General features: G+C 45.0%; 1 protein-coding gene across 2 annotated transcripts in view; it reads left to right on the top strand.

Annotated features, from left to right (window-relative positions):
- The window catches only part of ZC3H7A (zinc finger CCCH-type containing 7A), a 28,774-nt gene extending 9,957 nt beyond the window's left edge, over nt 1-18,817 (top strand). The window contains exons 10-23 of one of the 2 annotated variants that reach the window (XM_049638255.1): nt 2,476-2,680; nt 3,765-3,829; nt 4,389-4,575; nt 5,282-5,443; nt 7,028-7,224; nt 7,500-7,600; nt 8,064-8,245; nt 9,130-9,206; nt 9,829-9,962; nt 10,442-10,547; nt 12,905-13,013; nt 14,945-15,078; nt 16,931-17,094; nt 17,909-18,817. In XM_049638255.1, coding sequence (XP_049494212.1) covers nt 2,476-2,680; nt 3,765-3,829; nt 4,389-4,575; nt 5,282-5,443; nt 7,028-7,224; nt 7,500-7,600; nt 8,064-8,245; nt 9,130-9,206; nt 9,829-9,962; nt 10,442-10,547; nt 12,905-13,013; nt 14,945-15,078; nt 16,931-17,094; nt 17,909-18,098 — 2,013 coding nt within the window. In that variant the 3' untranslated portion in view covers nt 18,099-18,817. Of the gene's footprint in view, nt 1-2,475; nt 2,681-3,764; nt 3,830-4,388; nt 4,576-5,281; nt 5,444-7,027; nt 7,225-7,499; nt 7,601-8,063; nt 8,246-9,129; nt 9,207-9,828; nt 9,963-10,441; nt 10,548-11,425; nt 11,581-12,904; nt 13,014-14,944; nt 15,079-16,930; nt 17,095-17,908 lie in introns of those variants that run through there. The other variant, XR_007459486.1, reaches the window with a different exon arrangement.

The raw sequence follows: 18,817 nt of genomic DNA, 5'->3' as shown, positions 1-18,817 counted from the left end.
AAATGTCAGCGTCACTCCTCTCTTCTGAAGTCAGGCTTAATTTTGTAAAAAAAAAAAAAAAAAATTGCTGTACGACCTCCTTGGTATTTTCAGCATTTCCTGTAGGTTAAACTTAGCTTAAAAGGTACTTTTGTCCTTCTCTGGGGGTACCATGCCCGTGTGGTTATTTTTTAAATAAAACAAAACGCCAGTCTAGTAATGAGCCAGTTTTCCTCAATACCTGTTGGAATCACATAGTATGGAAAGGGTAAACTTAAAATTCTGAAAAAGAATAGGCATTTGGTATTTAAAGAAAAATAATTTGTTTATTTTTTTTTTTATTTAAAGAAAAAGAATTTGTTTGTTTGTTTGTTTGTTTGTTTTGGATTAAAGGCTTAAAGGATAAATGCCTCAGGGTAACTGTGTAGCTAAGGCCCGGCCATATCTGAAATGCTGCAAAATAAGAATGGGTTTTACGTTTTTAAATGGCTGGAAGGGAGAAAAACAGACCAGTATTTTGTGACACATGGAAATTATATGAAATTCATATTTCGGTGTCATCAATAAAGTTTTATTGGAACACAGCCACGACCATTCACTTCTGCATTGTGTGTGGCTGCTTTTGCACTGAAGCAACACAGCTGAGTAGTTGAAACAGACCGCGTGGCTAAAATACTGAATATCTAGTCCTTCACAGGAAAAGTTTACTGACCCCTGCCACAAAGTGTATTAACATAGCAGCATGAGCAGCAACACTGTCATGAGGAGGATGGGGGGCAATTCAGGGCTGGTTCCAGCGTGGCTGAGATAGATGATGTCTGTGGGCAGTTAACTGATCCTGTTTGGGTTTGATTCTTACCACCTCTGTGGTCTTGGGCGGCTTTACCTCACCTCTCAGGACGTCAGTTTCCTCGTCTGTACAATGGCGATCACAGTAGGTAGGACACATCTTGGAAAGTTGAAGAATTCAACAGATAGCGTGAAACTTGCATCAGTACTTAGAAGGCACAGGGAAACCCTCAGTAAGTTGTCGCTGTGATGGGGGAAGAGAGGGGCAGCATTCCGTGTGTCCTTGTGAGATCGTAAATTCACATCCCCAGAGAGATGGTCCAGCGTTTCTGCCTTCTCTGGCTCCCTTCTCTTGAGGACCTTCCATTTCCCCCTGCCCCTACACTATTGCTATTGCTTCTTAATAAAGCCAGTTCTTCTGAGCCTCGTGTAAGGAATCAGAAGGAAATGAAACGTGAATGTAACATTGGATTTGAGACAATATTGGATGGACATCACACCCTGACCCCCACAGAGTATTCACGGGCATTTATTTGGGATTCTGAAGTCTATTCTAGTCCATTTGCCTTTTTTTTTTCCTCCTAATTTTTTATTCTCAAGTTAGTTAACATGCAGTGTAGTCTTGCCTTCAGGAGTAGAACCCAGTGATTCATCGCTTACATATGATGCCCAGTGCTGATGCCACTAAGTGCCCTCCTCATTGCCCATCACCTGTTTACCCCATCCCCCCACCCATCTCCCCTCCAGCAACCCGAAGTCTGTGCTCTGTATTTAAGTCTTTTATGGATTGCCTCCCTCTCTGTTTTCATCTTATTTTTCCTTCTTTCCCCTGTGTTCATCTGTTAAATTTCTCAAATTACACATATGAATGAAATCATATCTTTCTCTGACTGACATATTTCACTCAGCATAAGACCCTCCAGTTCCATCCATGTTGTTGCAAATGGCAGGAGTTCATTCTTTCTCATTGCCGAGTAGTATTCCATTGTGTATATAAACCATATCTTCTTTATCCGTTTGTCAGTTGATGGACACTTGGGCTCTTGCCGTCATTTGGCTATTGTTGATAGCGCTGCTGTAAACTTTGGGGTACATGTGCCCCTTCGAATCAGCACTTTTTTGTAGCCTTTGGCTAAATTTCTAGTAGTGCAAATTGCTGGGTCATAGGGTAGTTCTATTTGTAAGTTTTGAGGAACCTCTTCAGTGTTTACCAGAGCGGCTGTGCCAGTTCGCATTCCCACCAACAGTGCAAGACGGTTCGTTTCCTGAGACCTTGATCCTTTTTTGAAAGTGGGCTTGGAAAGAAAGAAGCTCCATAGCCTAGATTCTTCTTCTTTCTGTTTTGTTTTTAACATTTATTTATTTTTGAGAGACAAAGTGAGATAGAGCACATGCAGGGGAGGGGCAGAGAGAGAGGGAGAGACAGAATCTGAAGTGGGCTCCAGGCTCTGAGCTGGCAGTCCGACGTGGGGCTCGAACCCACAGACTGCGAGATCGTGACCTGAGCCACAGTCGCAGGCTTAACCGACTGAGCCACCTAGGCGCCCCCGTAGCCTAGATTCTTCTCTTGAGTCTTGATACTGATTTCAGCTTTGTTATGTAATTACCCAGTGCAATAATTTGTTTCTGTACGCTGATGTTCAAAGCAGGTTGGCCCACTTGTAATCGCGTTTCCTGGGGTTTAACAAAATCTTTTTTCTTTTTTAGCCGTCAGCTTTAGTCCGAGGAGCCCTTCCCGCAGCCAGTGTCCCCCCTAGCATGCCTTTCTCAGCATCTCTGTTGGGCACCTTGCCCATTGGTGCGAGGTATGCCCCTCCACCCTCCTTCTCAGAACTGTATCCACCTTTGACCTCATCCTTGGAAGATTTCTGCTCTTCTTTGAGTTCATTTTCAATGAGTGATTCCAAGCGAGGTAAGAATCGAGCCGTTTGTGTAAATAACCGCAGTTTGTTTTCTAAAGAAGGCAGTCAGTTTGGCAATTACGTAACACACTTTAGGTAGTTGGTGCTTGAGTTACTTTCGTCGTAGCGTTAAAAATGAAAACTAAATCTGCAGTTTTAATTCGCCTGGGCATAACCGTGCCATTCAGGAGATGAAGGAGCAGGGGAATACACAGGAATGTATGTGGTACTTATTTTGGTGTTTTGAGTTTTTAAACAAGATAGTTTGCTAAGCCGGGTGTCTATTGTTTTGGGGGACAAAATGGCTTTTAATGTTTTCTCCAAGAAAGGCGTACCCCATCCTCATGGGTCTTAAAGGCAGGCTATCCTTGTAAAATTCTGAACGAAGCAAATAGTTAAAAGACTAATTTAAGGCGGAATTATTCAGAATGAAACCCATAGAATTAGATCTGTCTGCTTTAGGCTTTATCCCCAGAGGGCCCCAAACTGTGCGTGGTGCCTTAGTTTTGCAAGAGATTGCTGAGTTTTTGGCCTGGCCCCTGCCTCTGTAATTCTTTAATATCTGCTTTCAACAACATTGATCAAAATCTTCCTATTTTCCCAAGGTATTGTTAGGTGGTTAAAGGGAGAAAAATCAGAACGATTGATTTAAAGACTGACACCTGAAAAAACTAAAATTTGTGGGAAGCAGAGAGAAGGTAATCGAGGGGCAGCCTGAGAAAAAGAAAGTCACTGCACATTACTAATCTTCCTCATGTTGTGGTGAATTCCTGCTTTGTAGTTTGAAGAGGCTGTTTTTCCCATTGCGGACAGGAGTTATTTTCTTGGTCTTTTTAACAGCCCCACTCGGCAGGCCCTCCTTCAGACAATGTCTCTGAAAACAGTTTGCCTGAGGGTTATGTATGCCCCTGGAAATTTTCAGAGGGAAGGAGACCATCCACTGCCCTCTGCGAGTGTCCTTGATGAGCAAGAAAGCTCCTTGGAAGCGGGAGCGGGAGGGAAAGTAACACGGGGGAAGCGTAGTCAGCCACTGAGCCCTGATGTTGTTGTGACATGATTAGAATGAGGTCTGTTGAAGTGTTTTTATTATTTTAGATGTGCCCACCTCAACTTCTAGAGAGGGAACAGCGCTTAGCGGCAGTAATTCCTCCCTTTTACTTGTAAGTGCCACTTCCTCTTTTGTAAATAACGTCGCTTAAATTGAACGTAGGTCTTTTACTTAAGTAACGGAATTACCCGAATGGACGTGATGGTCTCCCTTACATCTCGCGTGTGCCGGGGGAAATGGTGGTGAGACAGGACCCTCCAGCAGCCAGGGACGAACGCCGCGTGCGTAAGACCGCGCCTGTCACGGCACAGTCCTCGCGGTGGCATGGGGCGCAAGAGGCTTTAGCACCACAGAACCCACACAGGGAAGATGAGATCAGGGCATAGGAAGAGTGTGTGCCGTAGGAGCAGAACAATGACCTGTTACTTCTGTCAACTCTCGAGAAGCCAGGAAGGTGGGGGAGGGGCCCAGAGACCCAAAGAGTGGAAAACCCAGAAAGAACCAGCTTTTCAATAGAAGCACAGCAACGGCAGACTAGTACCGATTTCATTACGTGAGGAAATGTCTTGTTTGTCACAAATTTGTTTCCTTCTTTAGTGAGAGTGCAATATTTGTTGGCTGTTTTTTTTTTTTTTTTTTTTTTTTTTTTTTTTTTTCTTTCCTTCTTGCAGATGAATGGACCAGGCAACTTGTTTGCTTCTGAGAGTTTCCTGGGAATTTCAAGCCACCCTAGAAATGACTTTGGAAACTTCTTTGGAAGCACAGTTACTAAACCACCTTCATCCGTGACCCCAAGACACCCCCTTGAAGGAACCCATGAACTGAGACAAGCTTGTCAGATGTGTTTTGTAAAATCAGGTCAGGACCAAACAAAGGAGCTTAGTTGATAGTCTGAGAGTTCCGGACTCATAAATACGCGTGGAGAACACCAGCTACCGTGGTTTTTCCGTCCCTGTTTGAGTTCTGGATAGAATAAGTCTGTTCTTATTTGATATAATTTCATTTATACAATCACATGGATTAGAATACCTTACCTGATAATGAAGTCTTACTGAAATTTTTATGAAATTCTTTACTTTTCTATATATATATATATATTCAAAAATGTGATCATTTTCAAATAAAGCAAGAACTAGAAAAAAAGCATTTTAAGACCAGTATCTGACACGGTGTTTATAAAGTCTTTTCTGCTGGTTTGTTTCATTATCCCCAAGTCAGGTGATATAAACACAACTTACCCGAAACCAAAGCCTAAATTTGTTTTCTTTCTTAGTTAGGTATATTTCAGGGTATTTTTTTCCCTTTAGAAGCCATCAGAATTCCTGTCCTCATAGTTAAATAAGTATGTTTTCAGGGCACTGGTGTTGAATAAAACTTTGTGTTCTCTGACAAATAGCATATAAAAGGCACAAATTACTTCGGTAGCTTATTTACATTTAGGGATTATAAAAATAGGGTTTTTGTGGGAATTTAATAATCAATATCCGTCTGCTTGTAAATGTGCCTGTAAAATGAAATGTCGCTCTTTGTGCCTATGAGCAATCCTTTTTTACATCTTTTTCAGGCCCTAAGTTAATGGATTTCACTTACCATGCTAATATAGATCATAAATGTAAGAAAGATATTTTAATTGGTAGAATAAAGAATGTTGAAGATAAATCATGGAAAAAAATACGCCCAAGACCAACAAAAACAAATTATGAAGGACCTTATTATATATGTAAAGGTATGTACTATAATTACTTAATTGGTGTGCATGACATTAGTGGTAAATGATTTGTTACATTTATTATAATGATTCCAGTATTACTGTTATTAAAAATGTGTAGGTAGAGTTAATTTTTTTTTTTTAATGTCTATTTTTGAGAGAGAGACAGAGAGTGAGTGGAGGAGGGGCAGAGAGAGAGGGAGACACAGAATCCAAAACAGGCTCTAGGCTCTGAGCTGCCAGTACAGAGCCCGACGTGGGGCTTGAACTCACAAACTGTGAGATCATGCCGTGAGCTGAAGCCACACGCTTAACCAACTGAGCCACTCAGGTGCCCCTAAAAATGTGTAGGTAGAATTAAAAGTTCCTTGGATTGAGACATTTGTATCTTTTATATTATTTTTACCTTTGTTTTTAACTTCTTTCAGTGCTTGTGTCTGTGTGTGTGTGTGGATTTTTTAATGTTTATTTATTTTTGAGAGAGAGACAGCATGATCATGGGAGGGGAAGAGAGAGAGGGAGACACAGAATCTGAAGCAGGTTCCAGGCTCTGAGCTGTCAGCACAGAGCCCGACGTGGGGCCTGAACTCACGAACCGTGAGATCATGACCTGAGCCAGAGTCAGAGGCTTAACCGACTGAGCCAACCAGGCACCCCAGTGCCTGTGTGTATAGATGGTTATGGAAACCAGGCTTTGGCCAATTTTAAACAGGTTTTAAACAGAAAACCATCTTACACTTTAGGTTCCCTTGCTGAGTCTAAACAGAATCAGAATATTGAACTGAGGCTTTGAAAATACTCTTTTAAGTTGCTTTTGAGAGAACTTTATATATTCAATTTTTTTTTTAACAATTTTAATCTTTATTTATTTTTGAGAGAGACAGAGACAGAGCACAAGCAGGGGAGGAACAGAAAGAGAGGGAGACACAGAATCTGAAGCAGGCTCCAGGCTCTGAGCTGTCCGCACAGGGCCTGATGCGGGGCTCGAACCCACAAACCGTGAGATCATGACCTAAGCCGAAGTCAGATGCTTAACTGACTGAGCCACCCAGGCGCCCTGTATTCATTTTTGTCAGATTGCTTCATCTGAATGTGCTTTTGAATGTCTCTTAAGTGATTTTTTAAACTTAGGTGGAGTATGTGAGAGCCTTTTCCCCATCAAAAATAAAAATAATCCAGACCCGTGGTGCTATCGTTCTAGAGTGAGTTCCATCCCTGCATAGTAAAATGTGTATCATTGCTTGAAGCTATCCGTGAGCTATAGAGGTTCAGCTGGTGCCCTAAAAATGTTTCATAATCATTGGCTTTGAAGAAACAACGACTAGGAGCACCTGGGTGGGTCAGTTGGTTAAGCGTCCAACTTGGGCTCAGGTGATGATCTCATGGTTCGTGTGTTTGAGCCCTGCATCGTCCTCTCTAGTGTCAACACAGAGCCTCCTTCGGATCCTCTATCTCCCTGTCTCTCTGCCCCTCCCCGGCTTGAGCACTTGCTGTTTTTCTCTCTCTCTCAAAAAGAAAGAAAACACTAAAAAAAATCAAAAACCAAAAAAACCCAAACCGATGGTTGTGTTTTAAATGTCTTTTGATGGTCTGTCTTTCTAGATGTTGCTGCTGAGGAGGAATGTAGATATTCAGGCCACTGCACATTTGCTTATTGCCAAGAAGAGATAGATATCTGGACACTGGAGCGGAAAGGGGCGTTCAGCAGAGAGGCTTTCTTTGGTGGCAATGGAAAGATCAACCTCACTGTATTCAAACTTCTCCAAGAGCATCTTGGAGAGTTTATATTCCTCTGTGAGGTACTATCTCCAAACCTTATTTTCTGACATAAAATTGGTGATCGTTCCTGACTTGCAAGCCCAGAAATATAAAATACTTAGCACACGTCCTGCTACATGGTGAGCGTTCATTCAGTCAATAGTCGCACCTCCCAGTATCCAAGAGAATGCAAAAACTTCCTATGAGATATTAGTTGGCATCAGTTTGTAATGTATAAGTATGTGCATAAGTATGGTACAAAAGTTCTAATTTATGTGATGTTGTTGTGGTAATTCTTCTTCTCTGTCTGTTCCAGAAATGTTTTGATCATAAGCCTAGAATGATAAGTAAAAGAAATAAAGATAATTCTACTTCTTGTTCTCACCCGGTTACAAAGCATGAGTTTGAAGACAATAAGTATGTTGGTAGTTTCTAATTTTTCTAGTGACACAATAGATTCTGTCTTTAGACCCAAATAAAACCAGAGTAGTGTTTGCCCAGGCATTTTACCCCTGTGCTTTTTCCTTGTTGCTGTTTTGAAAGATGATGACTATTTAAAAATGTCTGTTAGTATATTTTGCTGGGAATTTTTAAGTGGTTTATGAAATTTATGTTTAATACAAAAAGGCATTATTGATGTGTAGCTTCTCATGACATGGATTTCAGTATTTTATGGCCTAATTTATGGTGTAATTATCCACCCCCCCCACCCGCCCCACCCCCCGTTAATCCAACAATTGTGTAAAGGGACTTGTTTTTTCTGGTAAAGATTTAGCATGTATTTTCAGTCTAGAACTTGACGTTATATATATTTACTTATTTGTTTTCCTTTGAAAAAGCTAGGGTAGAACAATAATGTGTCACTCCGTTTTTATCTTAGGTGCCTTGTCCACATCTTGCGAGAGACAACGGTAAAATACTCCAAAATACGTTCTTTTCATGGTCAGTGTCAGCTTGATTTATGTCGCCATGAGGTCCGGTATGGCTGCTTAAGGGAAGATGAGTGCTTTTATGCGCATAGTCTTGTAGAACTGAAAGTCTGGATACTGCAAAATGAAACCGGTAGGTCGGTGCATGATTAGGAAATGGCTCCTCACCGGGCGCCTGGGCGGCTCAGTCGGTTAAGTGTCCGACTTCGGCTCAGGTCATGGTTTCAGTTCTGGGGTTCGAGCGCCGGGTCGGGCTCTGTGCTGACAGCTCAGAGCCTGGAGCCTGCTTCGGATTCGGTGTCTCCCCCTCTCTCTGCCCCGCCCCCCCCACTCGTGCCATGTCTTTCTCTCTAAGATAACTAAACGTTGAAAAAAAAAAAAAAGCCTCCTCAAACCAAGCAAGAGACTCTTAAGTCATAGAACAAACATAGTTACCAGAGGGGAGGGGGGCTGGCAGGGGAGGGGGGGGTAAAACAGGAGATGGGGGTTAAGGAATGAGTGGGCAGGATGTATGGTGGGGATAAGCGCCAGGATGTGTAGAAGTGCTCAATGAGCTGTTGTACCCCTGAAACTAATATAACACTGGATGTTAACTGTACCAGAATGAAGACTAAAAGCAATTTTAAAAAAACATTTCCTCAGGAGCCGTCAGGGTTTGACAAAGCACTATCAGACAACTTTCTCCATCATCCCGATACGGCAACACCATTCATTTTATCCTCGGCTATAAACCGTTATTTTTAGAGTGGCTTATTTTCAGAATCGCCTCATGCACTTAATTGCTAGTACCAGTTCACGCACGTAGTATGCTTTTGTGAGGTCGAGAGACTCCCTAGAAGGCACCAAGAGCTGTATTTGTAAATATCCTGTTGCGAAAAAGAGGGACGTGACGGGCATTCACCTTTGGTGACGGTTTATGCTGCGTAGGGGATGGCGGGGGAGTTGAGGCTGTGATCGGGCTGGTGGACTGTTGATATGTAGAGGGTGAGCCTAAAGGAAGGCTTGTACGTTTCACAGGTATCTCACACGATGCCATCGCTCAAGAATCTAAACGATACTGGCAAAATCTGGAAGCCAGCGTACCTGGGGCTCAGGTATGTTCTCTCATAGACTTGCTGCGTTTGGTGTCCTTTCTGGAGCGGCCTAATGGAGGTCATTTGGCAGATGTAGTTTCCACTTGCAGTCAGCTTCTTTCCTTATTGTTCAGTGACTTCAGTTATTGTTTAATGTGAAAACGAATTCCAAATTTTAGGTGATCATCGTAAAAAAAAAAAAAAAAAATCAGCCAGCCCATGATACCTGCCAAGATGGCAGGATACAGTTTTCTTACTCAGTTTAATTGGCAAAACAATTGGGTGCTTGGACCATGGGGACCCCGGGAGTAAGGGAGGTAGGTAGACTGTGTGTGGTTCTGCTTCCCAGCTGCCAGAAGTGCTTTCTCCCCTCCACCCCCGATTTCTAGTTGTCTCCCTTCAGAGCTGGCTTTCACAAATTGAGGTGTGGCATCGATAATCTGCTTCTATCATATTCTCTTGCGTTTGGGTGGGAACTGGAGATTTCGTTATCAGATAATGTATATAATGGTCAACTCATCAAACCAGACAGTACCAGAAATTGTATGCTATTATGAAAAAAGAAATACGTGGCAATTCAGAATTTTGTTGTCAGAAAACTGGTATTCTGTTAAAAGTAAAACTTCGGTTTTAATTGTTTAAGGTACTTGGCAATCAGCTAATGCCTGGATCTCTTAATATGAAGATAAAATTTGTGTGTGCTCAGTGTCTGAGAAATGGTCAAGTCATTGAACCAGACAAGAACAGAAAATATTGTAGTGCAAAAGCAAGGCACTCGTAAGTAGTGTGTATGTCTTTGTGTGTGTGTGTGTGTGTGTGCATGTGCGCACGTGTGTGTGTGTGTGTGTGTGTGTGTGTGTGTGTGTGTAAACATTGCCTGTTTCATGATTCTCTGTTACTTGGGTATAAAATCATACGTATAAGAAAAAACGATTGACTTTGAAGAGAGCAGAGCAAAGTAGATAATGTAGGAGTGATTGCAAAGCAAAGGGAAGAGATTTTTACGATTTCATAGATAAGAATTCAGTCAGATTCCTGATCTTTCCTTATTGGTTCTTTGTTCAGGGTTCAAAGGGAATGTTTGTTAACAAATATCAATAGGAAGTGAAATGGGAGAATCATAAGGCATTTCTTTGAGAAGGGTTGAGAAAAATCTCTGGTCCTTCAGGTACGAACGTTGTACCTGTTCCTTTATATTCCTTATATGCTGCCTGTGCCAGTGTGTCTTTGTTTTTTCTGAACTCCATGTTTCTTAGGTGGACCAGAGATCGGCGCGCGATGAGAGTGATGTCCATCGAACGTAAGAAGTGGATGAACATTCGTCCTCTCCCCACAAAGAAACAAATGCCTTTACAGTTTGATGTACATACGTAATTTTTAAGCCACTTTTTTTTTTATTAGGCATTTCAAATCATTAGAAAGTAGTAGTGATTGAGAACGAAACTTGGAGACCTTTAAATGCTCGTTGAAATGACACAATTTTCAAATGGTCCCGTTGCTTTCCTTCCCCTTTTGTGCGTGTGGCTCTGTGACAGTTTTCGGATTGACTGGGATTGGAGGAGTTACTCAGAAAAAGGAAATAGACAGTGGACTCAAGAAAGAATTATGGGCATGACCTAACTTATTTTTCAGATGAATTACTTGGGGAGTGAGTGGGGGAGAATTTCTTTGAGATCTGATTCCTTGGCTTTGACATCAAACTTGTGTTACTACGAATACTATTGACAAGTTTCTTTGACTCAAGCCGTGGATACGAGCTAAAAGATACCCCCCTTTGTAGGCTTTTCTAAAAGTAACCCCCAGGAAAAATGTTGAGTGTGAGAGGCACGTGATCATCAAAAACCCAGAGAACGAAAATAGCAGACCAGCTGACCGTTAGGGTAGTATTTCATTCAGGAGGTGGCACATTTCATCTCGCTACCCTCTGGTGCCTTACGTGATTTTAAAGATGACCGAGCAGAGCCCTTGAGTTGGCTCTGGACTTCGCCCTTCATGAGACAGCAGAGGGTTCCACTGTGTGAGTGAACGGGGACACTTAGAGCATTGACAGGTAGTAAACTGTCTGTCCCGACGGCAGACAGGAAGAGAGATTTGCCCAGAGAAGCAGTGGGATGTATCACAGACCCCCCTCGTAAATGAGGCCCCACCCCCTCTGAATTGCCCAACAGAATGAAGGAAGAGGAAGAGGCACGTTGATTCCCCATCACCCAGAGTGCCTTGCGTTTTGTAAACTTACGCAGGTCACCAGGTCAGTGTCTGAAGGAGGCGGTACATTTGTGTTTCATCCACCGTGGTTTTAGACCCCTCCATCCAAGTGATGTCATCAGTGGGCCTCCGAGGAGGGGAAGAAGGCTTATTGGAACCATTGGCATCTGATGCTTTAAAAGACGAGGTGGTGCGTGTGCTCCTCATTCTTTGTTAACACGAGGGTGACTGAGAACGGTTTTAGTCCAGCCGCCAGGACTTCTCATGATTCCTTATTAATCTTGGACGTGCCGTACTGCTGTGCAATGTTACAGTGGCTCATTTCCTCTTTTTTTTTTTTTTCTCTTTTTATTGCTAAGGGATCCTTTTCCTAAAAGAAGAAATAATACTCTGTGTGTGCATGTGTGTAGACAGTATGGTGAGGTGGAAAGAGAATGGGCTTCAGGGTCTGCCAGAAGGGCCCTGGTCAAGTTACTCAGCCTCAGTTTGCTCATCTGCAAATGGGAATATTTACATCATAGGGAAGATTACATGAGATGGTGTTATATAAAAACCCAGCACAGTGGCCGGCCTCTTCTCCTTTATCTTCTCTTTTCCCTGTTCCTTATCGTTGAACTTTGAAAGACTATGGTAAATGTCTCCCTAGTAGTACCCGACTAAGTACTTACTGGGGTTTCGCTTTATGCGGAAGATTGGAAGGCTGGGCCAGCGTCTGTTGAAGCACACACTAAGCCAAAGGTTCGTTGTACTGGAGTGTGTGCTCTGTGAAGACAAGCACACTGATGCTATTTAAGAATGAGCTGTCTCAGTGATGGAGGTTTTCTTGATAGTTGTGGTCCTTAGAGACGTCTGTGTCCTGCTGATCGCTCTCACTTCATTTTCCTACCAGTTTCCCTGTGTTTACTTTGTAAAAGCACAATGCAGATAACCAGAGGGGTGTAGCTGGATGGCCTGGCCACTGTCATAATCTTCTCCAGACAGTGCATAGCGAGTGCGTGGAGGCTGAGATTCGCTGCCAGTGTTGGTGATGGGTCAGCTGAGTGGCCGAGATTTTTCCCGAGACTCTTTAGTACCTGCAGCTTCTTTACTGCCTCCCAGAAGCTGACAAGGAGGCTTGGTGGGCATTAGGCAGGGAGAGCGTGGGAGCTGTCAGACCAAGGGGGCCGGAGAGCTGCGCTCTGTAGGTCAAATGCTCTGATGCGTTAAAAGCAGATACTCTGAACAAGGGAGATTGTTGACATTTTCTTGTATGAAAATGTTCCATCTCCCAGTTCCTTACTTTTTTTCCGTTGGAGATACTGTTTTGAAAAATTTCAAGATAGAAAGCTTAATCTCATCTCCTGTATGTTGGGCTTAGAGTCCATTTGAATATAAAGTAATCTTATTTAATAATTATGTTACTCAGCACTAGCACAGAGAATAATGCTTATTTGGCCTCAGTAAAAACTAGGCAGTTTTACTGAATGTACTCTTGTCTTAAAGCATATTCTTTTTTTTTTTTTTTTTTGGTACAGCTGTGCAATCATATTGCTTCCGGGAAGAAGTGTCAGTATGTTGGGAACTGCTCGTTTGCTCATAGCCCCGAGGAGCGGGAAGTGTGGACGTACATGAAGGAGAACGGCAGTAAGTTGCTGTCTTGACTGTGGCCTGTTGACCACAAAGTCTAGCTTGCGGGGAAGTCTCCTTCCTCCCTGGAAACATGCGAGCTCACCACGAACACAGAGAGCGGCTCGCATCCCGCACAGTCGTGCCGTTGAGTCAGGGGAGCAGAGCCTGACCTCTGATCTGTGTTTGCTCAGGGCAGAGCTGGGTGTGGATCCGTAGGGTTGCATGTGACACAGATGTGTTCCTGAAAGGTGGTCTGGGAAGTTCAGTCCTTCTTGACCACCTGCGCCAGACCGTCTGCTCCTATTGTGAAGAGCCAAGCCCCCCCCCCCCCCCCAAAAATCAGGCTAGAATCAAAAGTTTCTTCAAGGAGGCCTCACCGGGAGAACAGGCTCAGATTCAGAGGCCCGCGGAGAGAACGTGTGCCTTGGTCACACTGCATGTTCATTGTGGGAGTCTTTGAGAGGAGCCTCAAGACAGCCTTTGACTTTTGATCAGAAAGATTGGCTGCAAGGGCAGGAATTGGTGTTGTTTACTCTCTAGCAGACTGATGGAAATTGACCAACTGCTGAAGATCCGCGATCTCTGAATTACGTGAACCGTTCAGATTTAAGCGTGTCACCTACCATGTTTCACCAGTGTTCATGTTTGGGGACGTGTGGAGGGGACTCCTTCCCGCTGTCTTGTTTGGAGGAGGGACATGCGGTCGGGCCTTACTGAAGGTGTTCTTGCACACCAGGGTTCTGGTGGTGATTCCTGTTACCACTGGTCCGAACGAAGGATTTCTGGGTTATCTCTCCTCCCAGTCTGATGATGTATTGTAAGAAACACTTGGGTAGGCAACAAAGCCCATTTAAAAAAAGGTTTTTTTTTACGTTTTATTTTATATTTGAGAGAGAGAGAGAGAGAGCATGAGCGAGGGAGGGGCAGAGAGATGGAGAGAGAACACGAAGCAGGCTCCAGGCTTTGAGCTGTCAGCACAGAACCCAACGCGGGGATTGAACTCACCAGCAGTGAGATCATGACCTGAGCCAAAGTCGGACTTAGGCGCCCCCTCAAAGCCAATTTTTGGATCATAACCTCATTCCCAGATTTCCCAGCCAGGGATGAATTTGGCCAGACTTCCCCTCTCCCCTGGGGACGTTTGGCAACGTCTGGAGACGTTATTATTGTTGTGACTTAGGTGGGATGTCCTGCTGGCATCCAGCGGGTAGAGTCCGGGAATGCCGTTGAATATCCCACAGTGCCCAGGACAGCCCCCTACAGCAAAGAATTATCTGGCCCAGAATGTCACCAGCGCTGAGGTTGAGAAACCTGGCGTTAGCACTCGCCAGTACTGCTGAACGCACTTGCTCGTACTGTAGGAAGCAGCTTGTGGCCACTGCCCAAGACCTGGTCACAGTTGTGCTGTTGTAAATTGCACCCCAGCGTGTGAATCCTCAGGGATGGCGGCTTCACTCGATGGGCTCCCGTCGGGGTCAGAATCATGGTCCCAGCGGTAGTGCGTTTCTCGTCTTTTTCAGTAGACAGTGAGGAGCATATCTGTTCTGGGCCCCGAGTCGTGTAAGTGGCTATGTGGTTGTGGCAGTGATCATGAGTATTTATCTGGGGGCAGTGTGAAGCATTGAGAGGCTTTCTTTTTAGCAATATCCTTATAATAGTTACTGAATTTTCAGCACCCCCAAGGTGTCTTGCAAACGTAGGGAGGAGTTAATTCATCTTGAAGACTAGTGCTTGTGGTCTAACAGTCCGGAATTTGGTTCATACCCACCAGAGTTTACCCGTTGCATGGATGTGGCCCCTCTCCACGCCTACTGTAATCCGTCTCTGTTCCACCGTCTCGCTTTCCTCTTGAAAACGTACGCCACCTGATACAAAAGGTCTGCATGATCTTGTGTGTATTTCAATGGTGTATTCAAATCTGCTGAAATCGATTCATTTTTCTTTAGTACAAGATATGGAGCAGTTTTATGAGCTCTGGCTAAAGAGTCAAAAAAATGAAAAAAGCGATGATGTAGCCAGTCAATCAAACAAGGAGAACGGAAAACAAATCCACATGCCGACAGATTACGCTGAAGTTACTGTGAGTCCCCAGGGGTCCTTCTATCTTCGTCCTTCCTTTCTCCTTTCCCGCAGCCTGGCTCCCTGCTGCCCACGCTCCTCCCTCAGGTGGCCTTGGGCCCCTAGCTTACGCCTCCTGATTCTAGAAAATGCTTTTCCTGACTTTGGAGGCAGAGAATTTTGAGCCTAAGTGCTTGTGTCCCCTCTTACTAGCCTGTAGCCTGGGCGAGTAATCGAGTGCCCCTGAGTGCGGTTGTGATGGGTAAGCGAAGCAGGATGGGTCCTGGAGCATTTACCCCAGTGCCGGGCCCCAGAAGATGTTTGGGAAATGTGGGTGCTATGCCCACATTCCCGCCTTACGTGCCAGCGTCTGGCCTCTGGCTCCAAGGTTCACTGGAGACATTAAGTCATCTGTGGTTTTGTACTGCTTTGGTTTTCTTTTACGTTTTTTTTTTTTTTTTTTTTTTATAAAAGTAAAGGATAATATAATGAATACCTTGAAGCTACCATGTTAGCAGTTTGTTGCATTTTCTTCTGTGAAATAAATAAAATGTTACAGAGTTAGAACCCTGTTTGTCCCCCTTCCCAGAGGGACCAGATCCGGTGTGTATTTGCCAGGCTACGTTTACATATCTTTGACATATTTCTTCCTCATCCATAGTTCTGTCTGGCTTTTGTTTGTTTGTTTATGTTTGAGAGAGAGAAAAAGAGAACAAGCACACGTGCGAGCGGGGGAGGGGCAGAGAGAGAGGGAGACACAGAATCCGCAGCAGGATCCAGGCTCTGAGCTGTCAGCACAGAGCCCGACGCGGGGCTTGAAATCACAGACCTCGAGACCATGACCTGAGCCAAAGTCAGATGCTTAACCTACTGAGCCACCCAGGCGCCCCTGCCTGGCTTGTTTTTTAAAGATGACATGGGCGTGTGCATTATCCCGTTTCCTATTTCTTGTTTTATATTTTGACACCTCCCCGTAATTGATTCAGCTGGATTGGGTCACGTCTGGGGCCTGGCCTTGCCCCACGTGTGTGCCTGGGGATGTGCCCTGTGAACTCTCCCTCCTGTGCCAGGGTGCAGCGCTCACTCCCTTGACACCTTATTCCTGTGTTCCCAAAGCAGGGTCACCTGGACTTCCTGGGTCTTGAGATTTACCTGGGCTGTTCAGTCAGGTGGATCTTCATCTGTCCCCCAGACATAGTGACGATCTCGCAGGAAGCCTTCAGGAATCTGTTCTTACCTGTGTGCACATGATTCTTAGCCAGTTGGGAACCACTGCTCAGACCTTACAGCTTGCATCTGTGGTCGTACCTACAGTGACCTGAGCACCGTTCCTTCCGTGCCGTCTGTGCCCCAGGGGCAGTGTCTTCTCAGCGTCTGGACTTTCCTGGTCCCTGGCACGAGTGTGGCCCATAGTAGGAGGCTCACTTCATGTGACCTGGATGGAGCGGCTGCTGCTCCCTATGCAGCTGCAGAGCCCCGGGCTTTCACGTCCTCTCAGCTGTTCCTTAAGAGTTCCTCCTCCCCAGGGTCCTCCCCACAGACATCCTTGTTTGCACACCAGTCCGTCACCTCCCGGCCAGGGATCTCCCGGAACCTGGCCGAATCCATCACCCCCGCTCTCTGCTGCTGCCGGTGTCCTGGCCCGCCTCCTGGTGTTGGGATCCCTTTCTTGGTCCTGTTTCTGACCCTGAGCTTGAGCTTGATCTTCCTGCCTGGTTCCCCCCTCTCCCGCCCCGGCCAGACAGGCTCCCCGAGAGTGGAGGCGGGGTTGTAGGTCAAGTGGTGCCCAGTCCGGGTGCCCTCCCTGAGCAGCGTGTGGCCTGTCAGGGGCACACGGCACCCCTGATGGCACGCGTGTCTCTCGTGCACTCCAGGCCGACTTTCACTGCTGGATGTGTGGGAAGAACTGCAACAGTGAGAAGCAGTGGCAAGGCCACATCTCCTCGGAGAAGCACAAGGAGAAGGTGTTCCACACCGAGGACGACCAGTATTGCTGGCAGCACCGCTTTCCGACAGGGTATTTTAGTGTTTGCGATAGGTACGTAGCGCCCCCCCGCGGGGACGGCGGGTCTCACGCCGCTTTCCTGGCCATTACGTCGTCGTTAGGCCAGGTCGTTGGGTCGGCGCGCGGGGATCACCCGGGGGTGGAGTCCTCCAACACTGGATGCTCGGATCGGGTCTCAAAGTGGTGGTTGCTCCTTGGACGCTCGTTCGCTCTTCTGTGGTCATGCGACAAGAGTCACTGGTCTGCTGATACGGGTCCGAAGTGTCTTGAGATAACAGAAGAGAGAAGTACGTGTGTTCGCATTTGCCCCAACCCCCTTCCCGTCGTCACGGGTGGGTCGCTAAGCACAACCTGCCCTGTAGCTGGCGTGTGTGAGTGCTGAAACTGCCTTTGAATGACTGACTGTTCAAGTGCACGTGTGGAACTTAGGTCAGAGAAGAACGTGACTCTCGCTCCTTTGTTTTCAGTGGACCTAGAACATCTTTTAGCCACCAGCCACGATTTTGAATTGCTCCTCATATTGTTAAATCACTCTTCATATTTAGTTTCCCCGTTTAGATGCACGTGATACCCCACACCATGGAAGGTGTCTTTTCCTCGCTGCCAGTTCAGATTTCCTTCCACTGCATCAGGAAGGACTGTAGTCTTTTCCGCCCCATCAATCGGTATTTCTCATTAATACGTTTAAAAGTACTAATTTTTCCATTGTGGATGTCAAGGCTGTGTCATAGTCACTCCCGTAGGGTTAAGGTTTTGAACTAAGGGGGTTTTTTTGCTGGTGAAGCAGGTGCTCCTCAGGTTTGTGTGAATCACTTGCAGGCACTCACCGCGCTGACTTGCCCCGCAGGTATATGAACGGCACCTGCACAGAAGGAAGCGGCTGTAAGTTTGCACACGGCAACGCCGAGCTCCACGAGTGGGAAGAGCGGAGGGACGCCCTAAAGATGAAGCTCAACAAAGCAAGAAAAGATCACTTAATCGCCCCAAATGATAATGACTTTGGAAAATATAGTTTTTTGTTTAAAGATTTAAACTAATATGCTGGCTTTTATGTATGTTACCTAATCAGAGCATCGACCAGAAAAAATGGAAAGTGTTCTCAGGCACGTGGCAGAGAAGCCGCAGACTTTCTGCTTGTATTGGCGTCTATCGTACCTCCTGAGCAGCAACCCACAGTAGGTAGGAAAACGGGCTGTTTGACAGGTCTGGCCATGCTCTCGTGGCACCATTGGCATCGCATGGCGAAGTGACCGCTACCCGGTTGCCATCTGTTGAACAGACTTTTGGATGAAGCGTGTTGGGGAAGAGGATGAGGTTGTGTCTAAGACGACTCCTTGAGTTGGTCCTTTGGATCAGAACCACGGCGGTGAGAGAGTAGACACTAGGGCCAGAATACATGATGGATGAAATTCTTCACAGGTTTGAAATGGAACGACTTTGTTTAATATAATAAAGTTTGCTACTTATCTGTACGTAGGTTGCTAAAAAGGATTTTCTTAACTCAGATTTTAAGCCAAATAACCATTTAACACTAGTACATGTTAAATGGGGTATTTTTCTGTATTTGTATGTTTCACTATAATAAGGGAACTAAGGATAATGTGCATTGAGAATATTTTGAAAAATAATCAGTCGACTCAAATTTTATTTCTTGGTCTTTTGCTGTTTAAACGATGATTTTGAAAGATTACACTTGTACTGTTGGTATTGTGTAGTGTATGGACCAATATTGCCTGTAATAAACATTTTATATATA

This window comes from Panthera uncia, chromosome E3 (assembly GCF_023721935.1).
Source record: "Panthera uncia isolate 11264 chromosome E3, Puncia_PCG_1.0, whole genome shotgun sequence".
Classification (NCBI taxonomy): Eukaryota; Metazoa; Chordata; class Mammalia; order Carnivora; family Felidae; genus Panthera; species Panthera uncia.
This window is presented reverse-complemented; position numbering and strand designations above follow the sequence as displayed.